At 53.6% G+C, this 26,968-nt stretch overlaps 1 protein-coding gene across 5 annotated transcripts in view; it reads right to left on the reverse strand.

Annotated features, from left to right (window-relative positions):
* The window catches only part of ZMYM3 (zinc finger MYM-type containing 3), a 682,395-nt gene that overhangs the window by 383,821 nt on the left and 271,606 nt on the right, over positions 1–26,968 (reverse strand). For all 5 annotated transcript variants that reach the window (XM_085608441.1, XM_085608444.1, XM_085608442.1 and 2 more), the window contains exon 11: positions 7,785–7,935. In XM_085608441.1, the coding sequence (XP_085464567.1) occupies positions 7,785–7,935 (151 nt within the window). The remainder of the gene's footprint in view (positions 1–7,784; positions 7,936–26,968) is intronic.

A 26,968-nucleotide genomic window follows, 5' to 3' on the forward strand; every position in this document is an offset into this window, starting at 1 on the left:
TATGTATCTACGTATGTAAGAAATCATCATAAATTCAGGTGGCGGGGTTTCCAATGTGGGATTGCATTTGCTTCAAATTTGGATGAACAAAATTGCCTTTTATATTTACATATACGTAAAGATAATCAATAAAAAAAAATACTATCCAGCACTCCTATTAACTTCAGCTCCACTACTAAGCAGAATAATAAACCACTATTAGATCATATCTACGGCAGTCTCACACAACAGAAACATTACCCATATAGAGCAGACACATTCCATACATAAACCTCCCACTAAATGGCCTACTAAGCATTCGCAAAGGCGCTTTAGCGTCTTGCTAGGAGTATGATTGTTAGAAAAGGTAGATGGACCGGGAGGGTCGGCCGGGGTCAGGGGGAGAGGTCTCCGGGGAGAGCCGTCTCCAGCGATCGTACAGACAAGTAACTTCCCCCCCACAGACAGATATCACACACGGATAAGGTTCAGTGATCTTTATAGGCACTTATTTAAGGTACGGTAAAATGGTACAAGGAGGTCTGGACTCAGGGGTCCCCTCGATTAGAGTCTCGTAAGGTAGGGAAGGGGGTAGCGGGACAGTCTATTTACCAATCAGGTAATTCGGAGGGGATGGTGATGAGCTCACAATCCTCGAGCGTGGTGGTTAGGTGGTATGGGCCGCGGCAGCGCCAGCAGGTCCCGGTGCGGAAGGACGATACAACGGGCCGCGGCAGCGCCAGCAGGTCCCTGGAAGATGAATGGTCCGCGGCAGCGCCAGCAGGTCCCGGTGAGGATGGTCGTTACAACGGGCCGCGGCAGCGCCAGCAGGTCCCAGGAAGATGAAGGTTGCAGAAGGCCGCGGCAGCGCCAGCAGGCAGGACGATGGTTCACAAGAGCGGGCTACGGCAGCGCCAGTAGACCGTCAGGGTTGAGTTCACTCGGTGTCTCGACTCCAGGATACAACTGCCTTCCTGCTCCGGAGCTGCCTCAGTTATAGGGCTGGTGCCCTTTGATGTCCGGACCCTCGCACTTGGAGGTCGGAGGGTCCGGGATGAAGGTGTCCAGACACCCAGCAGGGGGTGGAGCCAGTGCCCGGGGGAGCTGGGAGCGATCGGCACCTGGCGGGGGAGAGCCCTTGACACTTCGGTCTCCCATTGACCTGCCAAGTGGTCCGCTCACCTCCTGGGTGGATAGTGGTGCCGGGATGTCGGGGCCGGCCAGGCCCGGGGTTAGGGTCGAGGGGAGGCCAGGCGGCCGCGTGGTACAGGGTCCAAGATGGCGGCTTGACCCGGCCGGGAAAGCCGGTGGGGCTGGACCCCGTGATGAGTAGGGGTCCGAGGGCAGAGGGTCCGTCGGGGGACAGGGTACAGGTGCTGGTCGCGGGGTTATGCCAGGTGGCCCGGAGTCCTGGCCTTGTCGAGCGGGGAGGGCGCGAGCCGTCTGTGAGGCCTGTCCAACATGCGTCCCCCCCAGCTGAAGGCGGGGAGAGTCACCCATCCCCTTGGGGACTCTCTTCGTCGAGGCGGAAAAAGCGGGACAGGCCATCCGCGTTGGCGTGGTCTCGGCCCGGTCGGTGCTCCACAGTGAAGTCCATTCCCTGCAGGGAAATGGACCAGCGCAAGAGTTTTGGGTTCTCCCCCCGCATCTGCATCAGCCATTGCAGGGGTCGATGGTCGGTCTGTACCCGGAAGTGGGTACCGAAGAGATAGGGCCGGAGCTTTTTGAGGGCCCACACCACTGCGAAGGCTTCCCTCTCGATGGTGCTCCAACGCTGTTCTCGGGCCAGGAGACGTCGACTGATGAAGGCCACCGGCTGGTCCTGACCTTCGGGGTTCAACTGAGAGAGGACGGCTCCGATGCCGTGGTCGGAGGCGTCGGTCTGCACCACAAACTCCCGACTGTAATCGGGGGCCCGGAGCACCGGGGCGGTGCACAGGGCGGCCTTCAGCTCCTCGAAGGCCGCTTGACAGTCCGGAGTCCAATTGACCCGCTTTGGCTGGTTCTTGGATGTGAGACCCGTGAGGGGCCCCACGATGCTGCCGTATTCCTTCACGAACCGCCGGTAGTAGCCGGTGAGCCCCAAGAAGGCTCGGACCTCGGTCTGGGTGACGGGGGGCTGCCAGGCCTGGATGGCAGCAATCTTAAGTTGTAGGGGGGCCACCAGCCCGCTCCCCACTTGGTGCCCCAGGTAGGTCACAGACCCTTGGCCAATCTGGCACTTGCCGGCCTTAATGGTGAGGCCGGCCCGCTGGAGGGCTTGTAGGACCTCTTGGAGGTGACGGAGGTGGTCGGACCAGTGGCGGCTGTACACAGCGATATCGTCCAGGTAGGCAGCGCTGAATTCTTCAAGCCCCGTCAAGACCTGGTTCACAAGGCGTTGGAACGTGGCGGGGGCATTCTTCATGCCAAAGGGCATGACCTTAAATTGATAGTGGCCATCGGGGGTGGAGAAGGCCGACCGTTCCTGAGCCCTGGGTGTGAGGCCGATTTGCCAGTAGCCCGCCGTTAGGTCGAAGATACTAAGGTAGCGGGCGGCCCCCAGCCGGTCGATCAGCTCGTCTGCTCGGGGGATGGGATGAGCGTCGGTCCGGGTGACAGCGTTCAAGCCCCGGTAGTCGACGCAGAATCTCAGTTCAGGTGCGGTGCCGGGGGCAGCGGCTTTGGGGACTAGTACGACCGGGCTGGCCCAGGGACTGTCCGAGGGCTCGATGACCCCGATCGTGAGCATCTTGGCCACTTCCTCCTGTATGCAGGCCCGTACCCGATCTGGTACGCGGTAGGCCCGGTGCCGGACAGGGGGACTGTCCCCGGTGTCTACGTCGTGCAAACACCAGGGGGTGACCCCGGGGGTGAGGGAGAACAGGGCAGCGTACTGCAGCAGGAGGTCCCGGCAGTCCTGTCGTTGCTCCGTAGTGAGGGCGTCAGAGAGCCGGACCCCATCTACGGACCCGTCCTTCTCGTGAGTCTTCAGGAGATCCGGGAGGGGCTCGGAGTCTTCTTCTGTGCCACTGTCCGTAGCCATCAAGAGGCTTAGTTCGGAGCGCACAAAGTGCGGTTTGAGCCGGTTGGTGTGGAGGACCCGAAGGGGGTTCCGGGAGGTCCCCAGGTCGATGAGATAAGTGACGGGGCTTTTGCGCTCGACCACTTTGAAGGGCCCCGTCCACTTATCTTGCAGGGCACACGGTTCGGTGGGGGACATTACCCATACTTGCTGCCCCGGCTCGAATTCCACGGAGGAGGCATTGTGGTCATACCACCTCTTCATGTCTTCCTGGCTGGCCTCGAGGTTCGCCTTGGCAATCTCCCTGAAGCGCCGGGTCTGGTTTCGTAAGGCCAGGAGGTATTTGAAGACGTCTGGAGGGGTCGTTAGGGGGGCCAACTCCCAGCCCTCCTTCACGAGGCTGAGGGGCCCTCGCACAGGGTGTCCGTACAGGAGTTCAAAGGGGCTAAAGCCGAGGGACTTCTGGGGTACTTCTCGGTAGGCGAAGAGGAGGCACGGGAGCAGTACATCCCACTGGCGACGGAGGGGCTCTTCCAATCCCCCAATCATCCCTTTGAGAGTGCGGTTGAACCGCTCCACTAGTCCGTTTCCTTGGGGGTGATAGGGGGTCGTGAATCTGTATGTGACCCCGCATTGTTGCCAGAGGGACTTCATGTACTTCGATATGAAGTTCGTACCTCGGTCGCTGACGACTTCTCGGGGGAAGCCTACCCGGGAGAAGATCCCCATCAGGGCCCGGCCAACCACTGGAGCGGTCACGGTCCGTAGGGGCACCGCCTCGGGATAGCGGGTGGCATGGTCCACTAGTACCAAGATGAACCTGTGTCCTTGTGCCGTGCGAGGGTCCAGCGGCCCCACAATGTCTATCCCCACCCTCTCGAACGGGGTGGTGACCACCGGGAAGGGTTGTAGAGGGGCCTTAAGCTTCCGGCCACTCTTCCCGCTTACTTGGCATGTGGGGCACGATCGGCAGTGGTTCTGGACGTCATTCCTCATTTTTGGCCAGAAAAAGTGGGTCACCAGTTGACTGTACGTTTTATCTTGGCCCAGGTGCCCAGCCAGGGGGACATCGTGGGCTAGGTTGAGTAGAAAGTCTCGGAAGCGGAGCGGTACCACCAGAACTCGACTGGCCCCCAGCTCGGCGATTCTTTGCTCGCTGTAGAGCAGGTCGTTATCCCAGTAGACCCAGTGGGTTCCGGTGGTGTCCCCGGCGGCTTGGGTGCTGGCTTGTTGGCGAAGTCCCTCGAGGGAGGGACAGGTCTTTTGCTCCTGGCGGAACTGTTCTTGGGTGGGCCCTCCTTCTTGCCGCCACTGAGCCAGATCCGGAAGGTCCTGGGGTTGCGCGTTTTCTTCGGGGGCCGGGTCTGGGAGGTCGGCCTCGCCGTTGTCCTCTACGGGGGCAACCGGGGGCGGAGGTGCCGGCCATTCGGTTTCTTCTGATCGGGGGGCGGCCCGGCCGGCCATGGATCGGGTGGTTATGCAGGCCCAGTCCGGGAGGCCCAGCATCCCCAAGTGCTCTCTTCTCTCGACGGTGGCCCACGGGGAACTCTCGAGGTCATTCCCCAGGAGGCAGTCCACGGGGGCATCGTCCCGGACCGTCACTTTCAGTAGGCCGGAGACCCCTCCCCATTCAAACGGGACGCAGGCCATCTTGCACATGCTTTCAGAGTTATCTGCCGAGCGGACGGGGCAGAGAATGTTCGGCAAGATCTGCTCGGGCTTCACCAGGTGACAGCGGACGGCCGTCACGCTGGCGCCGGTGTCGCGCAAGGCCTCAGCTCTCTGTCCATTAATGGTCACCCACTGACCGTATTTCCTGGTGTTGGCGGGTAGGGGAGCCCGCGGAACCATGTCTCTTCCCCCTAAGCAGGCCAGGACCATGGCGGCCGGTTCCCACCCTTGCTGGTCCGGCTCACACTCCTCGGGACCCTCCAACGACTGCTCCTCCCCCAGGGCAGCGGCAGCTACCTGGCGGGGTTTGGGCGTTTGGTTCAGCGGGCAGTTCGGATCGTTGGCGTAGTGGCCTAGTCGCTGGCATCTGTGGCACGTGACGTTGGCTCGGTACCCAGGCCGCAACGGGGGGTTGCCCCGGCCGGCCGGCGGCGGGGTGCTGGCCACGGTTGTTGCTGGCAAGGCGTCTCTCCCCCGCCCCTGGCCTCCTCCTCCTCGAGGACGGTGCTGGCCTTGGTTGCTTCTGTTCTGGTCGTGTGGCCCTTTCCGGCCCACTCGGGTGCTCTCCCACCGGTCAGCTTCGGCGGCGAGCTGCCGGGGGTCAGTCAGCTTACTGTCGAGTAGGTGCTGCCGGAGCTCGACGAAGCAGTTGTTTGACAGGTGTTCCCATACCATGAGGTTGAAGAGCTGCTCGTAGGTGGTGACCTGACTTCCCTTGATCCAACCCTCGAAGGCCCGGCTGAAATAGTTCACGTATTCCACCCAAGTGGTACCTGGGATCCGGGTGCAATCCCTGAACCTCTGGCGGTACATCTCGGGCGTGAGGCCGTAGCGGGTGAGGAGGGCAGCCTTCATGTGGTCGTAGGACGACATTTGGTGATCGGGGAGCTGCAGCAGGGCATCGCGACCCTCGTTGATAAATCTCCCCCAAAGTCCGGCTCCCCAATCACTCCGGTCGATCCGGTGGGAGGTCATTGCGATCTCATAGGCCTTAAACCATTGTTGTATGTCGTCTTCTCGGACATACTCGCGGACCACATCCTTGGGGATGTGAACTTTTTTCTCAGTTGGTCCCGGGGTGTGTGGTCTTTCAGGTACCCCCAAGTCCTTATGCTGTTTGCGCAGTTCTATCTCTGCCAATTGGCGCTCGTGCTCGAGCGTTATCTTTTTCTCTTCCAGCTCTCTCTGTCTCTGTTTTTCTTCTCGCTCCTCTCGAATCCGCATATGCTCGAGGTTGAGTTTCTGTTCAGCCAACTTGAGCTCCCCATCCATCTTGAGTCGTGCCATCTCTAATTCGTGCAGTCTGACTCTGTCTCTTTCTCGTATTTCCTCCGGTGAGAGGCCCGTTCCCCGTTCCTCGGGAGTCGTGGCGTTCCCCTCTGGTGTAACGCTGTTTTGGTCCGAGGGTCTTGCGACCCCCGTTTCTGTCCACGACTCAAGGGCGTGCTTTAGGTCATCCTTGGTACTCAGGCCAGTGGTAGCAATGCCAAGTTCTATGCAAAATTGTCTCAGTTCGCGGTGGTTGTACTCCTCTAGTTTCTCCATTTGGAACTTCTCGGTGGAGCTGCTATCTTTGGTCGACATCGTGCTTTGTAGTGGGGTGAGCTACTCTCTGTACGATTACGCGTTGATTCGGATCGCGCCGCTGGCCACCAATGTTAGAAAAGGTAGATGGACCGGGAGGGTCGGCCGGGGTCAGGGGGAGAGGTCTCCGGGGAGAGCCGTCTCCAGCGATCGTACAGACAAGTAACTTCCCCCCCACAGACAGATATCACACACGGATAAGGTTCAGTGATCTTTATAGGCACTTATTTAAGGTACGGTAAAATGGTACAAGGAGGTCTGGACTCAGGGGTCCCCTCGATTAGAGTCTCGTAAGGTAGGGAAGGGGGTAGCGGGACAGTCTATTTACCAATCAGGTAATTCGGAGGGGATGGTGATGAGCTCACAATCCTCGAGCGTGGTGGTTAGGTGGTATGGGCCGCGGCAGCGCCAGCAGGTCCCGGTGCGGAAGGTCGATACAACGGGCCGCGGCAGCGCCAGCAGGTCCCTGGAAGATGAATGGTCCGCGGCAGCGCCAGCAGGTCCCGGTGAGGATGGTCGTTACAACGGGCCGCGGCAGCGCCAGCAGGTCCCAGGAAGATGAAGGTTGCAGAAGGCCGCGGCAGCGCCAGCAGGCAGGACGATGGTTCACAAGAGCGGGCTACGGCAGCGCCAGTAGACCGTCAGGGTTGAGTTCACTCGGTGTCTCTCGACTCCAGGATACAACTGCCTTCCTGCTCCGGAGCTGCCTCAGTTATAGGGCTGGTGCCCTTTGATGTCCGGACCCTCGCACTTGGAGGTCGGAGGGTCCGGGATGAAGGTGTCCAGACACCCAGCAGGGGGTGGAGCCAGTGCCCGGGGGAGCTGGGAGCGATCGGCACCTGGCGGGGGAGAGCCCTTGACACTTCGGTCTCCCATTGACCTGCCAAGTGGTCCGCTCACCTCCTGGGTGGATAGTGGTGCCGGGATGTCGGGGCCGGCCAGGCCCGGGGTTAGGGTCGAGGGGAGGCCAGGCGGCCGCGTGGTACAGGGTCCAAGATGGCGGCTTGACCCGGCCGGGAAAGCCGGTGGGGCTGGACCCCGTGATGAGTAGGGGTCCGAGGGCAGAGGGTCCGTCGGGGGACAGGGTACAGGTGCTGGTCGCGGGGTTATGCCAGGTGGCCCGGAGTCCTGGCCTTGTCGAGCGGGGAGGGCGCGAGCCGTCTGTGAGGCCTGTCCAACAATGATGCACTAAAAAAAATGCAACAATCCAATATAATACACCCTTATCTTCAGGCGGAAGGGATGTGGTAAAGAGTTGCAGTACACCATCTTCTGACCTAGAATGTGGTTAAAGGGCCAGGAATTATCAGGTTGTAAATGTATACCCTCACCTTTTTATTTCAATAGCAGGAATGAAAAAATAAGTCAGTTTCTCGCAGTTCTCACAAGACATTTGTTTGGTTCTCGTGTTACCATTATATTACTGCTGTCCCACGAGGCAGTCTCATTGCATCAGCCTTTCCACTGACAGGGTACCTACACTTATTCGGGGGTTTCACATGCCCAATCCATGTTTTTGCACTCACACCACCACTCTCCAGCTTACCTTCACTGCAGAAGTTCTTCTCAACCCCAGAGAAGCGGATCTTTTCATGTAGGAGTTTCTCCTGCTTGCAGTACTCGCACTGAGACACCACACCCCGTAGTCTCTTGTAATCGTCACAGCAATCTTTGCAGCAAAACTGGTAAACATTGTTCTGTCACAGAAAAAAGTCAGCATCAATGCAGTTGTCCGAGTCAATGAAGAAGAAACTCTGAATGTTATTCACGATCGATTACTTAAAATCATTACATGTATGTGAGAAAGTGCCCTCTTTCTTGCATGGTATGACCCCACTTTTTGCTGAATTGCTGATGTGCTTTGACTGAGTGTGCACTGGGCTCCTGCCAATCAGGTGCCCAGGGCCTGTGTTCCTTCCCTAAAACTGCATTGAAGCCTAAACCCAATAGGCATCTCTGGCCACATGTCAGCCCCTGGTAAATAGTACCACAGGTACCCAGGGCACTGGGACCTGAGAAGGCCTCTAAGGGCTGCAGCACTTGTTGTGGCATCCTCAGAGCCCCTGTACCCTGACACTCACACACTGCCTTTGCAGACTGAGTGCTTTGGTGCAGAACAAAGTGAAGTGTCGACATGGCACACATCCCTGTGTGCCATGCCCACAAACCACCGCCCTAACATACATCAGCCACCCCTCTAGCCAGGTGCCCTATGCCAGTGGTGAGGATACAGGTGCATGAGCCCTGTACCCCTACAGTGCCCAAGTCCATTCCTGGGCACTGTAAGTGCAGTGCTGCCATTAAGAGTATATGGTGCTGGGAGGATGTCATTACAAACTCCGCAGCACCATAAAGGCTGCACTGAAGACTGGGAAGTTTGGAATCAAACGTATCAGCACATTAAACCCAAACTGATGCCACTGTGGGATTTAATGTAAAATGCACAACAGAGGGCATCTTAGAGATGCCCCCTGAAATCCGACCAACTACTAGTCACCTGACTGAGTGGCTGCGTAGGCTTCCACCACCAGACATGTTTCTGGACCCCTGGGTCGAGAGCCTGCTGCTCTCAGGGGGGCCTGAAACAATGCACATACTTGGAAGAGGTGCCAAGCCTCCTCCCCCAGGATGGGCAGGGATCACGCAGGAGAAGCTTCAAAGGCAGGCCGCCTTTGTGAGCCTCTCCAGACCATTTTCTGCTTTCAGCAACTGGTCCCCACTGGTTCTACCCCCCACTTTGGGCAGGAGAACCGGCAGGAAAAACAAGTGAGGAAGGGAGGTGTGCCCACCTTTGCCAACTCCACCCCTCAGGTGGAGGCGAGGTGAAGCACAACCTCGAGTCCCCACCATCATGAGGATGGGGGGACCTAGCCAACCAGGGATAGGCTCCTGCACCCCTCCCACAGGAGAGTGGCAGAATAGGGGATGTACACACCACAGGGAGGGGACCCGTTGGTCCCTGCCCTTTACCTACCTGCAACGCCCCTAAATATAGTATTTAGGGGGCACCCTGCTTCCTCAGATTAAGAAACCACAAGAAAAGAAGATAAGAAGAAGGACCGAAGAGCCGTGCAGAGCTAACAAGAGGATGACGCCCACTGACGTGGCCACAGCCCTACAGGCCTATCACCCCCCCCTCGAACCTGCTCCTGCGAAATCCCGGCATGTCCTGCAGCCAGCAACATCACAAACCCCGCAGGACCAGCTTGCCTTCACTTCCAGGACTCTATCTCCCGAGAACACCGGACGTGTTTAAACTGCAGCCAGCCAGAGACCGTGAATCCAGCACCTCTCCACCCGCCGACCCCAGCCCGAGCTCGAGTCAACCAACACCACAAGGAGGTCCCCGCAGCGATCCTGACCCGCCTCAAGCATCCAGACGATGCCTGTAGCCTCAATCCAGAGGAGCACCCCTACTGAGACCAGAGCGGGTGAGAAAATCCGACGTCCCAAGGCACCCCTGCACCCGACACCCCACGGCCTTGTGTGCCCAAACCAACGGTGCCTAACCAAGCCACAACATCCTAACTTACCCAGAGGATTCTCGTCCCCGAGCCTGCAGTGCTTCTTTGTCCCAGACGTTCTCCATTTGAAACAGGGCGCCCGACCTCAAAACAGCCCCCTGCACCCGGCCGCCCTAGTGCCGCGGAGGGTGCATCTTTGGTGCTACTTTGGTCCCCAATTTGCCATGAGCTAAACCCTAGGAGCTTTGCTCCCACAGCCGTGTGGCCTGCTAGCCAGCAGCCAACAACCGGAAGCCCCCTATCCTCCATAGGATAACATCGGGCCTCAACACTCTGCACCCGGCCACCCTAGCGCCGCTGAGGGTGCAATCTCAGTGCATTACTGACCCTGGGGAACCCCGAGTCTAACCCCAGAATCTTAACTCCCACAGTTGTTAGCTTACCTGCAAATCGATAACCTGTTTTCCTTCCATAGAATAACATTGACAATTTTCTTTCGAAAAAAACGACTAAGTGTGGAGTTATGAAAACTTTAAATATTCCTTATAAATCGAAATAACCAAAACGCATTTTCTCAACTGTTTTCAGGAAATGTCCCAGTGCTGAATCTAGGCATCCAGCACCGAGTTAGACAAAGTAACATAAAAGTTACTTACTTGCAATTTGTTGAAAAAGCCTATTCATTTCAATGTACTGCATTTACTAAACGGACGACCCTGACTTCTTTGCCATGATACGGCATCAAATTGCTGATACCGGTACCCAAACGGTGCTATGGGGCAGCGATTTCAATGTTCTACTTGACGATATACTCGACAGAACCGGTGGCCCCAGGTGCCCTAGCCCTCGGATTTTGTAAAGGACCAAAATTTAGACATACTATTTATTACAGAAACCTGGGGTGATCCATCTGCTGGACCAGATTTCTGCACCGCAACCCCTGACGGGTATTGCGTAATTAGACACGACAGAACTACAAACAAGCATTGGAATAGCCAATAGGTCTCGCTTTTGGGACCTTCTAAGTATTCAGTTATGCAGCACAATATCCTTGGTGCAACCACATCAACTGTTGCGTGGCTAAACACTTATAAGGTCCCAAAGGCGAGACCTATTGGCTATGGCAATGCTGTGTGTGTGTGTGTGTGTGTGTGTGGGGGGGGGGGGGAGGAGGTGGGGGGGGTGAAGGGGTGGGGGTGTGTGTGTGGGGGTGGGGGTGTGTGTGTGGGGGGGGTGGGGGGGTGTGTGTGGGGGTGGGGGGGTGTGGGTGTGTGTGTGGGTGGGTGTCTGGGGGTGGGGTTGTGTGTGGATGTGTGGGTGTGTGTGGGTGTGTTGGGGGTGTGTGTTGGGGGTGTGTGTTGGGGGTGTGTGTTGGGGGTGTGTGTTGGGGGTGTGTGTTGGGGGTGTGTGTTGGGGGTGTGTGTTGGGGGTGTGTGTTGGGGGGGTGTGTTGGGGGGGTGTGTTGGGGGGGTGTGTTGGGGGGTGTGTTGGGGGGGTGTGTTGGGGGGTGTGTTGGGGGGTGTGTTGGGGGGTGTGTTGGGGGGGTGTGTTGGGGGGGTGTGTTGGGGGGGTGTGTTGGGGGGGTGTGTTGGGGGGGTGTGTTGGGGGGGTGTGTTGGGGGGGTGTGTTGGGGGGGTGTGTTGGGGGGGTGTGTTGGGGGGTGTGTTGGGGGGTGTGTTGGGGGGGTGTGTTGGGGGGGTGTGTTGGGGGGGTGTGTTGGGGGGGTGTGTTGGGGGGGTGTGTTGGAGGGTGTGTTGGGGGGGTGTGTTGGGGGGGTGTGTTGGGGGGGTGTGTTGGGGGGGTGTGTTGGGGGGGTGTGTTGGTGTGGGGGTATGTGTTGGGGGGTGTGTAGGGGTGGGTGTGGGGGGGTGGGTATGGGTGTGGTTGTGTGTGTGGTTGTGTGTGTGGTTGTGTGTGTGGTTGTGGGTGTGGTTGTGGGTGTGGGTGTGGTTGTGTATGTGTGGTTGTATGTGGTTGGGTGCGTGGTTGTGGGTGTGTGGGGGTGTGGGTGTGTGGGTGCGTGGGGGTGGGTGTGTGGTTGTGGTGTGGGTGCGGGGGGTGGGGGGGTGGTTGTGGTGTGGGTGTGTGGGTATGGGTGTGTTGTGTTTGTGTGGTTGTGGGTATGGGTGTGGTTGTGTGTGGTTGTGGGTATGGGTGTGGTTGTGTGTATGGGTGTGGTTGTGTGTGGTTGGGTTCGTGGTTGTGGGTGCGTGGTGGTGGGTGTGTGGGGGTGGGTGTGTGGGGGTGGGTGTGTGGGGGTGGGTGTGTGGGGGTGGGTGTGGTGGTGGGTGTGGGTGTGTGGAGGTGGGTGTGTGGGTGTGTGGGGGTGGGTGTGTGGGGGTGGGGGTGAGGGTGTGTGTGTGTGTGGTGTGGGGGTGGGTGTGTGGTGTGGGTGCGTGGGTATGGGTGTGGGTGTGGGCATGGGTGTGGTTGTGGGTGTGGGTATGGGTGTGGTTGTGGGTAGGTGTTGTGTGTGGTTGTGGGTATGGGTGTAGTTGTGTGTGGTTGTGTATGTGTGGTTGTGTATGTGTGGTTGTGTATGTGTGGTTGTGTATGTGTGGTTGGGTGCGTGGTTGGGTGCGTGGTTGGGTGCGTGGTTGGGGGTGTGTGGTTGGGGGTGTGTGGTTGGGGGTGTGTGGTTGGGGGTGTGTGGTTGGGGGTGTGTGGTTGGGGGTGTGTGGTTGGGGGTGTGTGGTTGGGGGTGTGTGGTTGGGGGTGTGTGGTTGGGGGTGTGTGGTTGGGGGTGTGTGTGGGGGGGATGTGGGGGTGTGGGAGGGATGTGGGGGTGTGTGTGTGTGGGGGTGGGGGGGTGTGGGGGTGTGGGGGGGGGGTGGGGGTGTGTGTGGGGGTGGATGTGTGGGGGTTTTGTGTGGGGGTTTTGTGTGGGGGTTTTGTGTGGGGGTTTTGTGTGGGGGTTTTGTGTGGGGGTTTTGTGTGGGGGTTTTGTGTGGGGGTTTTGTGTGGGGGTTTTGTGTGGGGGTTTTGTGTGGGGGTTTTGTGTGGGGGTTTTGTGTGGGGGTTTTGTGTGGGGGGTTTTGTGTAGGGGTGGGTGTGTGGGTGGGTGTGTGGGGGTGGGTGTGGCTGTGTGTGTGGTTGTGGGTATGGGTGTGGTTGTGTGTGGTTGTTGGAATGGGTGTGGTTGTGTGTGGTTGGGTGTGTGGTTGTGGGTGTGTGGGTGTGGGTGTGGGTGTGTGGGTGTGGGTGTGTGGGTGTGGGTGTGGGTGTGTGGTTGTGGGTGTGTGGTTGTGGGTGTGTGGTTGTGGGTGTGTGTGTGGTTGTGGGTGTGTGAGTGGTTGTGTGAGTGGGTGTGTGTGGTTGTGTGTGTGTGTGTGTGTGTGTGTGTGTGTGTGTGTGTGTGTGTGTGTGTGTGTGACAGTAATACTAAAAGCATCTCAAAATAAAGGACCACAAACATTGAGTTTGTGGAAAGAGAAAGCACGTTGTAAGTCAAACAGGCGCAGCAAAGCATTGACACAACAACAAAACGACATCACTTAGCGAAGACTGAGTGCTGATAATGGATACACACAGCCCATCATTTTAAGAGTTTGATTGCAGCCAATGTGCACTCAAACCTGCCCCCTCCTTGTGAGTTGCACCCCATATTTCATGAGTTGTAACTGCTGCACCCGCCATAGCGCTTTGAGATCTAAAGCGCTACATAGGACTAATCGATTAACCAGTCGCCAACATGCTGTGCTTTTGAAGAGAATGTGCCAAAAGTTTCCAGCTTCCTCATCGTGTCCTCATGAAAGCACCAACGAAAGGACTCCCTGAATGGTGCAACGGACATGAAGCAGCCGCTGCGATCAGAAATAAACACTGTGAACGTTGTCCAGTTTCACAGTAACATTTCCTTAATGTTCTTTAAGTCACATAACAGTAATACTAAAAGCGTCTCAAAATAAAGGAACACAAACCGAGTTTGTGGAAAGAGAAAGCACATTGTAAGTCAAACGGGCGCAACAAACCATTAACACAACAACATGTTCTTTGATGTTTGATGTTCTTTGAACGAGAACATTAAAGGGACGCCGTGAAAGTGATCTCGAGTGAAAGTGATGGCGGGCGCTTAATGAGCATGATGAGGTTTGCCATTTGGTGCCTCTGCTCCCAAGCGTGCACCCGTACACATGCACTGTAGCTCTAGGCTGGCCATGGTAGCATTTTTTGAGCCCTCACTAAAAGTCTCGCCAGACCAGCGCATGCGCTGGGTCAGGCGAGACCTAAAAAAGGAGGAGGACTGGCAATCATACACCGTGACAAATACTTAATCAGGACTGAGATAATTCCCTCCACGGTCTGTGAAGCTGTGACTTCCTCGATAACGCTTAGTCACCCACAGACCTTCAAAGGAATCCTCCTTTATCGTCCACCAGGCTCCAGAGCAGAATTTCTCTCTACCCTAGGCAGTTTACTAGAATCCTGTGCGGTAGAATCTGACTTCACTATGCTGGGGGGACTTCAATTTTCACTTAGAGAGCCTTGATGACAATGACACCTCATCCCTCATTGCCGAACTAGAGGCGGTAGATCTTTTTCAATTGGTGACTAGCCCCACACACTCAGCCGGTCACACGCTGGACGGGCACTTCTCCAGCAATAAGCAAATCTCTTTGCATAACATCATGCCTCTAGTCTGGACTGACCATTGGGCTGTCCTCTTTGACCATCAGGAAAAAAAAAACCAACCCTGTGCATATTAGCCCAATCTGACCTTCACAGTTTAAAGTATGGAGTTGCATTGACCAGCATCTCCTTACAGCACACCTGTCATCTACTAACTAGGACTCTACATTAGACCCTACACTTTCGTCATCAAACTACTCCGATTGGCCGCAAAACGCCTTCAACAGTCTAGTACCATTTAAAAATGCTTCTAAAAATAGAGCTGTTCCTTTGGCACCATGGTTCTATGAGTCACTTAGACTTGAAAAACAACGATGCAGGAACCTAGAGAGACGCTGGCGCAAAGACTATAATATCACAGAAAAAACTATTTACAAGGAAGCTCTATCCAAGTCCAAACAGCTCATAATCAGGGAGAAAAGCAAATACTATCTTAGTCAGATAGAATACGCCCAAGACTCCACCAAGCAGCTGTTTCAGGTAGTCACAAAACTATCAGGATCCACGACGAACTCCCCAATAGCACCCACTCAAGATCTTTGCAATTCACTGGCCAGCTTCTTTCAAATGACGGTCAGCAATATATACGACAAATTTGCCGCACTACACAAAGCCAACCCTTTGACAGATGCCCTCAGTAATGAAGAAAGTTCCCCTTTTCCAAAATTCAATCAAGTCTCACCAAAACAGATTTCTGATTTAATCGCTACCATCAAATCAGGCTCCCCCACTGACCCCTGCCCCCCTTCAGTTCTAAAACTGATCCCGGAACATATAGCACCCAACCATACAGATATCTGTAATGCCATGTTTCAAACAGGCATCTACCACCCTATTTGGAAAAAGGCTATCATCAAGCCGCTTCTGAAGAAGCAGAACCTTGACCCAGCGGAAACAAAAAGCTATCGGCCTATCGCAAACCTTCCATTTCCAACAAAAATCTTTGAGAAATTAATGAACTCACAGCTGGCCCAATACATTGAGGATAACAACCTTCTGGACGATACGCAATTTGGCTTCAGAAGAGGCCATGGTACAGAAACTGCTCTCATTAAAGCCTCAGACGAAATCAGGACAGTACTAGACCAAGGTGGTGGTGCTGTTCTGGTGCTGTTGGACCCATCGGCGGCCTTCGACACGGTCGATCATGCTACACTGATCGACCGTGTCTCAACCATTGGCATTAAAAACAAGGCTAAAGATCTATTAGCCTTTTTTCTCTCTAACCGCACACAATTAGTAAGTCTTGGTGACTTGGAGTCCTCCCCATTTACCCTCCCGTGCGGTGTGCCACAAGGATCATCCTCGAGTCCGACCTTATTTAATATCTACGTGTCGGACTTGGCTAGGGTCATCAAAACCCATGGGATGGGTGTGACATCTTACACAGATGATACAAAATAGGTGCTCGCATTCCATAACGACGGAGGAGCAATTGCAGTCAGCCTCCAAGACGGAATGTTGGCTATTAGTACTTGGATGGCCAACAACTGCCTACAGTTGATCTCCGATAAAACGGAGGTATTGATTTTTGGTAAACTTTCGCCTGCATGGTCCCCTATTTGGTGGCCAGCCATTCTGGGACCTCCACCCCCTCCTGTCTCGAAAGTCAGAAATCTAGGTGTCTTATTCAAGAACAAGTTATCCTTCTCATCTCGTGCCAATGCAGTGGTCTCCTCTTCTTTCTATAGCCTTAGGATGATTACAAAACTTCTACCATTCGTTCCACCCTGTGCTGAAAAAACGAATAGTTTCTTACCTGTCGGTGTAGTTTTGCAGCTTGAAGATCTTTCTGGATTCACTATGCTGTGCATTATTCCGCGATCTGGTGGTTGGGTCCATTATTCCGTGATCTGGTGGTTGGGTCCGGATTCGTAGTCTTTTTTTTTTTGTGTGTAGCCCAGGTGGGCGTCGACGTCTCACCATTTGGTGTACCTCTTGTGACATCGGCGTGCTTCCTGCGGAAGTCCCACCTTTGGGGTGCCATCTTGGGGTTCTTTTTTCCTTTCCTCTCTTTTTCTTTTTTTTTTTTAACCCAAGGCGTTAAGTAATTTCCTTATATATATCCTTTCAGTTTTATCTTGTTATTTCAGTCTTTGTCCTTCCACCCTTTTTTCTCCTGCCTCATCTTCCTGGCGGAGGTGGGTGGGTTCGGTAGTGAATCCAGAAAGATCTTCAAGCTGCAAAACTACACCGACTGGTAAGAAACTATTCGTTTTGCAGCGTGAATCTTTCTGGATTCACTATGCTGTGCATAGATTTTGTAGCGGTTTGTTATCTCTGTGGCGGCTGGGTGGAAGATGAGCGTTGGTCGTTGAATACATGTTGGAGCACCTTCTGTCCTACTCGTGCTTCCTTGTTCATCTGTATATCCACGCAGTAGTGCTTGGTGAACGTGTGCACCGAAGCCCATGTTGCCGCCAGGCATATGTCTTGAATGGGTGTATTTGCAAGAAAGGCAATTGTTGCTCCCTTCTTCCTTGTGGAGTGGGCACATGGCCCCTCGGATAGTTCTTGCCCCGCCCGTTTGTGGCAGAATTGTATTGTTAGTGCAATCCATCGTGCGATGGTACTTTTTGTCACTGGTCTACCCAGGAAGCTCGTTGCAAAGGACACAAAAAACTGCTTGGTTTTCCTGTGTTCTTTTGTCCTCTCGATGTAGTGCATCACCGCCCTTCTAGCGTCTAGAGTGTGCAGTGCCCTCTCTGCGCTTGTTGCTGGGTTCTCAAAGAAACTTGGTATTTGAATTGCTTGATTTATATGGAATGCTGACACCACCTTTGGCATGAAGTGTGGGTCCGTTCTCATTTCGACTCTGTCCTTGTGGATCTGTATGTAGGGCTCTTGCAGCGTTAGCGCTTGCAACTCGCTTACTCTGCGCAGTGAGGTTATTGCCACCAGAAAGGCTGTCTTCATTGTTAGCATTTGAAGGGAGGCCTTGTGAATGGGCTCAAAGGGTGCCTTCATAAGATCCGTCAGGACTATGTTGAGGTTCCATGCCGGAGGCGGCATCCTCTTTGGTGGCGCTATTCTTTTTGCCCCTTCCAGGAATCTCTTTACTACCCGTGACGTAAAGAAGCTTCCTCCTGTCTCACCTTGTGTGTAAGCTACGATCGCCGCTAGGTGGACCCTTAGTGACGATGAGCAAACTTTCGCCTTAAGAAGGTGTGTGAGGTATCTAAGCACCGTCGATACCTTTGTCATTTTCCCTTGCAGTTTATTCTTGCTGCACCACATTGTGAACCTTTTCCACTTTTCCCCATAACATTTCCGTGTTGTTGGTCTCCTTGCCTCCCGCAGCACTCGCATAGTGCTTGAAGGTAGTTTAAGGTGTGCGAACTCTATGTCTTCAGGAGCCAAGCTGCCAGTCCGAGGCACTCTGGTTCTGGGTGTAGAACTTCTCCGTTCTGCATGGAGAGCAAGTCCTTTCTTTTTGCGAATTTGTGTGGAGGTCCCTGTGCTATTCCCACTATTTGTGAGTACCATTTTTATCTCGCCCACTGTGATGCCACCAGGATCATTGTCATGTTGCTGGTCTTGCACTTGTTGAGTACCCTGTGTATCAGTGGTATTGGTGGAAAAGCGTATGCAAATGTCCTTGACCAACTTATCCATAGGGCATTCCCCTGGGATTGTTTTTCTGGTCGTCTGGATGCGAAGTTTCGGCATTTTGCATTCAGGCGTGTTGCAAACAGGTCTATTGTCAGTCTACCCCACCTTTTGAATAGCCTTTGCGTTTCCTGTCCATTGAGCTCCCACTCGTGGGATGCCGAGGTCTGCCTGCTGAGCCAATCGGCTTCCACATTGTCTTTCCCTGGTAGGTGTATCGCCAGCAGGTCTATTTTGAGTGGGATGGCCCATCTCCAAATCTCTTGTGCCAGAGTTGAAAGGGGGATCGATTGTGTTCCTCCCTGCTTGTTGATGTAGAAGATTGTGGTAGTATTGTCCGTCTGTATCAACACTTTTTGGTCGTATAGCTGCCTCTGGAAGGCCTTCAGGGCTAGCAGTACGGTCTTCAATTCCAGGTAGTTGATGTGTCTGACCGCATCTGCTGGAGTCCACAGACCCCTCACTCTAAGCCTGTTCATGTGCGCTCCCCATCCTATCTGGGATGCGTCTGTGGTAATGGTCACAGTTGGGCTTGGTGGTGTCAAGGGCTTTCCTATAGTTATGTTCTCCCTGTTCCACCATGCTATCTCCTCTTGCACTGCGTGCGTAACAACCACTAGATCCTCCCAACTTCCGTTCGCTTGTGACCATTGTTGTTGCAGCCATTCCTGGAACGGTCTCATGTGAAGCCGTACATTGGGGACTAGGTGAATGCATGACGCCATCATGCCCATGATCTTGCTCGCCGTTCTCACTGTCAGAGCTCGCCCCTTCTGGTAGAGACGCGTCTCCTTCAGCAGGGCTATTGTTCTCCTGTCGCTGGGCATGACCGTTTTGTTCAAGGTGTTGATCTGCGCTCCCAGGAAGATCTTCAACTGTTCTGGTTCCATTGATGACTTCCCCCAGTGTATCGAGAACCCCAGGTTTGTTAGTGTTCTTGTCACCCGCTCTGCGTGCTCCTCGCACTTGTCGCGAGTACTTGCTTTGATTAGCCAGTCGTCTAGGTAAGGATACACATGAATCCCTTCTCTCCTTAGGTACGCTGCTACTGCTGCAAGGCATTTTGTGAAAACCCTTGGTGCGGATTTTAGACCGAATGCCAGGGTTGTGAATTGGTAATGATCCTGGTTGATGTTGAACCTTAACAGGTTTTTGTGGCGCCTGTTCATCGGGATGTGCAGGTAGGCATCTTTGAGATCCACGGTGGACATGAAGTCTCCGCCTTGTATTTGAGGTAGCACTTCTTGCAGCGATATCATTTTGAATTTTTGCGTCTTTATGAATTTGTTTAGGAATCGTAGATCCAGGATGGGTCTTAGTATTTCGTCCATCTTTATTATTATTATTTAAAATCTTATATAGCGCGCAGCTACCCTTGGGCATCCCGGCGCTTCCAGACAAACATCCGATAAAAGGTGGAGGACAGCGTTGACACATTATCCGGGAACACACTCCCTTGTTCCTTTCTCTGCATGGCACTGGTTCTATGGCCTCCTTTTGGAGTAGTTGTAGCGCCTCTTCCCTGAGTTGAGCAAGCTCTTGACCAGAGCGTGGTCTTCTCTTTGGTTTCTTGTTTGGAGGTCTTTTCTCCAACTCTATGCAGTATCCGTACTGTATGACGTTGAGTATCCATTTGTCTGAGGTTATTTTTTGCCATTGTTGAAGGTAAAGTCCCAGTCTTCCGCCTACTGGTGTTGCATGCTCGTAGGCGTTTGGTTTGTGTACCCCCCTTACTGTGCTTACTTTGTGCCTCACCCCTCGGGGTATACTGGGGGTGAGCATCTTCTTCCAGGCGAAGTCACTTTGATGAGGGTTGGTCTCCCCCTCTTCTTCTCTGGCCACGTCCGTTTCCCCTCCCGCAAAAGGACTGGCCTCAAGGCTGGTACTGCCAGTTTTGTTTCTGCTGTCCCTGCTAGCCGTGACTTTCACCTTGCTGTCCTTGCTGGAATGTCTGGTGTGACGTTCCCGGCTGGTTACCTCCCCTTCCGTAGGGTCTCCGAGCTGGGGTGCCTCTTCTCATCCCTCTGAACTGCAGGGCCCCCATGGACCTTGCCGTCTCATTTTCTTTCTTCAGTTGGGTGAGTTTTTCGTCCACCGGAGCACCGAACAGCGTCTCACCGTTAAAAGGGGTGTTCAGTATGTTGTTCTGGACCTCTTGCTTGAATCCTGAAATTCTGAGCCAGGCCTGCCTCCTTTCAGTGATTCCTATTGTAGGAGAGTAGGGTCTGCTTTCTATGTTCACCCCCACTTTTTGCTTTTGCTTCACTGGTTTTCGACTTAGATGTGGCTGTGGGCCTGCTAATCAGACCCACAGCCCAGCTGTTCTCTCTAAATTCATACTATGTACATTAGGTACATAACCCCAATTGGTAAGGATCACCTTCTAGGGCCCTGTACAGTGTACCTTAGGTACCCAGGGCATAGGTGTACCCTAGGCCTACCAGGGGCTGCAGCATGTAATATGCCACCCCTGGCTGGCCTTCCATTATGACACAACTGGCTGATCACTCAGCTGGGGCAAGGTCGTGTAATCACCCCTTGCTTAGGTGTAGTATTCCTATACCTACCTTATATATAGACACATGGGTAACCTATCAGTCACTCCTATGGCAGGCCTTAACAATCCGGAAAGTAGAGTGCTTGGTAACATGTGAGATGGTGCTCTAGCATGAGCTGAGCCTGTCTGCAGCTTTCGGAACCATGTCCTTATAGCTGTTCTATGATATAGCCTACCATATACTCTTAAAGTGCCTTATAATCTTAAACGGTTATGGTAACTATGGTTTGGCTTTATCAAAACATGTCGTGTAAGGTGTCTAACACTTTGGAATAATACCCCCATACCATTTCTGGGGATGAGGATATTATCCCTCCCTTCTAGAGGGAGAAGACATTTTGTAACCTACTTACCCGGTTAAAGTTAACCAGAGCCCCAGCATCACAAAATGGATGCTGCTGCCACAGACACGAGTCTGACCTCCTGCTGCTGGGAGTCCTTCCAGCGAGGGAGGCTTGGACAATAGGTTTCCTGCCTTGGGAGGTGCTAGCACCACCCTAGACAGGCCTTAGTGTATTGGGGCAGGGAGGGATGAATGAAACGAGACACTGCCTGGGGCACACAAGGTGTCCCATGCAGAGTCCAGTTCAAACCGGTGCTGGGGCACTCCAGCCCCAGTCCTGGCGCGAAACTGGACAAAGGGAAGGGGGTGTAACCACCCCTCTCCCTGGTCCCACCCAGAGGAGGGACCTAGCAGGTAACCCAGCCCCCCAGATTAGTATAAGAGTGGGAGCTGAGTCCCTAGGACTTTGGATTATCCTGATAACTGAAACTTGAACAGAAACTCTGGACCTTCGACATTTGACTACGGAAGAAGACTGAAGAATCTCCCTTGTGGCCAAGGAGTGGCCAACCTGTGCAAACAGGCACCATCAAGCGACCTGCCGTTTGCTTTGCTCAACGTTCTACGAGGAACCGACTGCAGAGCCCGACCAGCGCCTTGACTTCCAGATCCACATCCACAGCAAAGCTGAGATCCGTGGAGGCGACGAGAGACGTGGGACCGGCTACCTGGGAAAAATTGGCTACTTGTTTCCAGCGCAGCTTCTGAGGCATCCTCGAAGTTGTGCTCTGGGGATTGAGAAACCCCAACCCCGAGCACCATCTGCACCGAAGATCAGCCCTCCGCACTCCACGAGTTCTGCGTGGGGCCCTTCTGCATTTTCCTGCTCGACGCGTCTGTCCGGTTGCTTGCCCGTTGGCTAGTGACCTCTGCGACGACGAACCTTTGACTTTCCACCGCTGGTTTGGCTCCTCCAGACTGGCCCTTGCTTCCCTGTGAAAGAGAAGCACCTCAGGCCTTCCTGGTCTGCAACAGAAGCGAATCCTTCATTCTGCGTGGGTTGTGCTTGCCAAGGCTTGTTGGGTCCAAACTCTACATCGACGCCGCCGACAGCAAGAGCCCTCGTGGGACAGCTCGCCTCCTGGTTCTGGTCGTCCTCGACGCCTCCTGGTACCCGTGGCTGCTGCGACAAGCTTCACCTCTTCACCTGCAATCTTCACGACATCGCCTGGTTCCTTCCTGGTTCCTTCCCGGCTCCTGGCTGGTGACCTAGACTCTGTCCCTTCTGCTTGCAGGTATCCTCCTTCTTGATTCCATCCTTGGAATCCACCGGACACTCTTCACTGACTGCCTGTCAGCATCCTTTCTTCAGGCATCCATAGGAGTCGACGACGAAACCCGACGCAAGTTCACACCTACGCACCCGCAGCCCGTGGGCTAGGTAACTTGAGTACTCCGGTGCTCACAAGGGTATTGACTATCCTAGTGTCTAGTTTCCAAGTCTCTAACTCCTTGTTCCTTCCGAAGTGTCCTAAAACTCTTAAATTCTAAATACTACTATTTCTATCGACTTTTACGCATTACCGTTGAGTGTTTCCACTCTGCACCGGAATCCCGTGGGCCTCCCACTGCCTAGCAACTGATAGGATAGTGTAGCCCCAGCGATTCCCTAGGCCTAGGCCTAACCTGTGTTCGTGACAGTGGTTCTTATACCACTTACTTAGTATATGGTTTGCGTGGCCCCTAGGGCCTAACTGTATTACTTACCTGTGTGACTTCTGTATGCTTAAATAAGACTGTGTTGTACTTACCTCGAATCACATAAAGAGTGCTGAGGGTATTTTGACTAGAATAAATACACTTTATTTTATATATATATCTGTTGTGGTGTCCTTTCATTTGGTATTCAAGGGGTTGCAAATGGTATAACAGCTGGCTTCACATGCCATACAGAGTTTAGCCTAAGACTGCTCTTGTCCATGCTACCACTAGGATAGCTGGTCTATAAGGTTGACTTTACAACCAATCACCATAAGGGTTGTTTGGACTGATACAAGGTGTACACTAGAACTAGTGACATCATATATCAGGCCAACTTCTCACACCTATAGCCATCAGTCTGCTCGATGTCTCTGCCCCGTCCAATGCTGTTTTAATGCATGAGTTTGCAATATTCTTCCCTTCCTCCACCAGGTGGGAAGCTCTCTGCTGGTATTGCTCGGGAAGATGTTTGATTAGTTCTCCCATCTTGTCCCAGTGCTGGTACTGGTGCCTGTTCAATAGGGCATTGGAGTTGGCCATGCGCCAGTGCATTGCTGCATTTCTCTCCACCTTTCTCCCGGTGAGGTCCATCTTTCTGCTCTCCTGGTCAGGAGGCGGCCCTGAGGTTGCCGGTACATTGGTCCTTTTCCTGGCCGTGGACGCAATGATGGAGTCAGCTGTGACTGATCCTTTGATATATGGCTGGTCCTGTGAGGAGTGCTTGTATTTCTTCTCTGTTTTGGGAGTGATGGATCTGCAAGTTCCTGGGTCCTTGAACGCCTCCTTCCCTTGGTTCATTATGCTTTGGAGCATGGGGAGGAACTGGCTCCTAGTCTGGATGGGGAGCAGTGTTTCGAGTAGAAAATCTGCTTTCGGCTTCTCCTCGTCCAATTCCACGCCAAAAGCTGCTGCAGCGCTCTTGACGACCATGTTGTACGCCCCAATGTCGTCTGGCGGCGAAGGCCTCGAAGGATAGGTATCCACGGGCTCTTCGGGATTTTCGGCGTCGATGTCCTGCCATTCCAGCTCATGTGTCGTCGAGAGCGCCGAGCCGTAGATAGACTGCTGCTCCTCTTCCTCATCTTCTCCCTCATAGTAGGAGTCTTCTTCTTCTTCCTCAGGATCTCTCGACTGCTCTCCGGCGTCGAACTCTTCCTGTTCCTCGATCTCGACAACATCCGTCGACTGTTTCGTTGGGATTTTGAATTTTTTCATCGAACTCCTTCTTCCTCTGAAGGATGCTCTCCATCTCCGCCTCGAGCCTTCTCTTTTTCTTCTCCATTTCGGAGGCATGTTCGGCGTGGAGCGCTGGTCTTTTCGACGGAGTTTGCGTCGACGCGGCCTTGTCCTTTGTTGCCGAACGCCCCACCTCGTGGGCCTGCTTCGACGAACTCTGTTTCTCGGCGGCCTTCGGCACCTGGGAGTCCTTCTCGAAGGATCCGCTGGGCCTTTCGTCCATGGATCCACTCGCGGTCGTCAAAATTTTCGGCGCCGGTGTTCCTTTCGAGGACTTTGACTCTGTTTTACGAGAGTCACTCTCAGATTTTCGGGGCCCTTTCGGGGGTTTCATACTCGACATGTCTCCTACCTTGTCAGGCGTTTTCTTATCGGTCTCTGCGACCGTGAAGACATCAGGTCCCTCGGCGATGTTGTCTTTATCGTCGGTGGAGAGGCCCAGTTCGTACAGCGACGGGGCCTTACCCTTGCCTTCCATGTTGAAGTTGGCTCTCCTCTGCCTTTCTCTCACCCGGAGTGTCTTCGGCGTGAAGATGGAACAGGCGTTGCAGTCCTTGCTCTCGTGGTCGATCGGCAGGCAAAGGTTGCAGACCGAATGTTGGTCCTTCTGCGCCTATTTGTGGTGGCAGTTACGGCAGAATTTAAAGGGTGTATTGTCCATTGCGCTCAGAGTCTCTGAGTGCGCATTTTCCGATGGGCGTCGAAGATTGAGGATCTTCTCCTTCTTCGTCGTCCCGGCTGTATGCTCTTCCTCTCTGTAGTCTTCTATAAATTCTCCTTCGATGAAACTAGTGTATTTTTCTTCTTCCTTCGTTAAAAACTCTGGAGCTTCTCGATGACGATCCAGACCCAACGGCGGAAAAAAGAATCTGAAGATGGTGCCCCAAAGGTGGGACTTCCGGAGGAAGCACGCCGACGTCACGAGATGTACACCAAATGGTGGGACGTCGACGCCCACCTGGGCTACACAAAAAAAAAAAAAAAAGAGAAAGACTACGAATCCGGACCCAACCACCAGATCGCGGAATAATGGACCCAACCACCAGATCACGGAATAATGCCCAGCATAGTGAATCCAGAAAGATTCACGCTGCAAAACCCTTATTAGCACCCTGGTAATGTCAAAAATAGACTATTGTAATGGCCTCCTCCTCAATGCCCAGAAGAAGATCATAAATAGATTGCAGATGGTGCAGAACTCCGCCGCCAGAATGCTAACCAGCAACCCTAAATATCAATCAATCTCAAACAGGATCCGAAAACTCCACTGGCTACCGATAAGAAGCCGAATTAAATTTAAAGCACTCTGCATCGCATTCAAAGCCATTTATAACACTGGACCTGAGTTTAAGAGGGCTCTGTGTGTCTACAGGCCCAACAGACCCCTGCGATCAACAGGAGCCAACCTCCTTAACGTCCCTCGAACAAAAAAAGTCTCCTGGGGCGACAGAAGATTCACAGTGGTCACAGCCAAGTTGTGGAACACACTTCCCAATCACATTAAATCCTGTCCTACTTTGCTCGCCTTCAGGAAACTAGTAAAGACTTGGCTTTTCAATCAATAACTGTCTGCTTCCGGCTCAGTCTTCCACAGAGTCCGCAGTGCCGAGACACCCAAGGGTATTTGTGCGCTCTACAAATCACTTAAAATAAAAATAAATAAATACAAAAACTATCCATACATTAATGGCCGATAATCATCTCAGACATTTGGTGCACCACACACCATGTGACTAGCGCAGGCACCTGCCGATCGATACAACATATGGCCTTGTCCAGAATAGACTATTGGCTGGTCACCAGAGATGCACAGCAGAGAACGTCATCCATTTGACACCTACCTCACACTCTTTCTGACCACACCCCAGAACAACTGACCATTAAATTGCCCCACATTTTACCTCGTGCATTCTGCTGGCTCCTGCCCCCGGGCGCCTTGCGAGATGCGGCTTCCCGGGAAGGGGTTCGCGCGTCCATTTCAGAGTTCTTGGAGCTGAATACTGGCTCGGTCAGTTTGCCCTCCATTCTATGGGATGTGTGTATTTCCAAACAGAATGGCATCCTTAGGGATATCCGGGGCACGCTATCGAGATTAGAGACGGATACTGCGGCGCTGGAATCAGACTAGAACTGCCTTCCTGATCCGGTCACAATGGCTGCCATCTGTATTTGTCTGAATACCAGGAAGAGGCGTTGCGTGAAACTCACTACCTGGGCAGGGAAACTCAGCCTCAAAGATATGGCGAAGCGTACTGCCCCGGCAGGACTCTCGCTGGCCTACTTCAAAAGCTGCAAGTCATGACGCATGTAGCACACCTGCTGGATATGGACCGGACCTGCTGGATGTGGAAGGCCGCGCTTGCTCCTCCCCATAGGATCTTCTACAGTCGATGGAGTTGTTTTTTGCCCCCCCTTTTCTCTACCACCCCAATAGCAGGTGCAGAAGGTGCAGCTGGTTTGGTTGTCTATTGGCCATCGGGAGTTTCTGAATTCTCCCATTACCATAGAAGCCAACTCACTACAGCACTGTTGCTCCCCTACAAGCCACCACCTGCTGAGATTGCCACATTAGACTGTGCACGCTGGGCATGAACCAGTCTCATGAAACAATCTGGCAGTTCGCAGCTCTATGCCCAATCCGCTCACATGGCCGATCACCCCTTTTGCCACCTCCTCAGGATTGAGGAGCCATTAGGGGAGTAGACAGACTGGGCATACATACATTTGCGGATCTCTTATCCTTCTGACCACTTTCTTGATCCTCCAAGTAACAAGGACACCACCCCTGTGTCACTATTAGATTCCTTCTTGAACTTCCAGTTGCGGGCCGCGTGCCGTGCGCTCCACAACACCTTTCCAGCATCCCCTCAGGCGCTTGCAGCATTGGAACATATATATGCAACCACCCCACAATGAAAATTGATAACACGCCTCTATTGCATTATGCAACACTCTGTTCCTGTGACTGCTCGAAGGGCACAAATGGCGTGGAGCGCAGACCTCACGGTCCGACTGATTCATACCCAATGGGCCTACTGCTGCAATCCACTTGTAATGCTATCCCACAAATACCGGCTCAGTCTTATACATTTTAAAATTTTGCATAGATTGTACCACACACCAGCACAACTATTCCGGATGGGGCTTCCCCTGATCCCCATTGCAAACGTTGCCATGCACCCCACTCAAAC

The sequence above is a fragment of the Triturus cristatus genome, chromosome 5_2, assembly GCF_964204655.1.
Source record: "Triturus cristatus chromosome 5_2, aTriCri1.1, whole genome shotgun sequence".
Classification (NCBI taxonomy): Eukaryota; Metazoa; Chordata; class Amphibia; order Caudata; family Salamandridae; genus Triturus; species Triturus cristatus.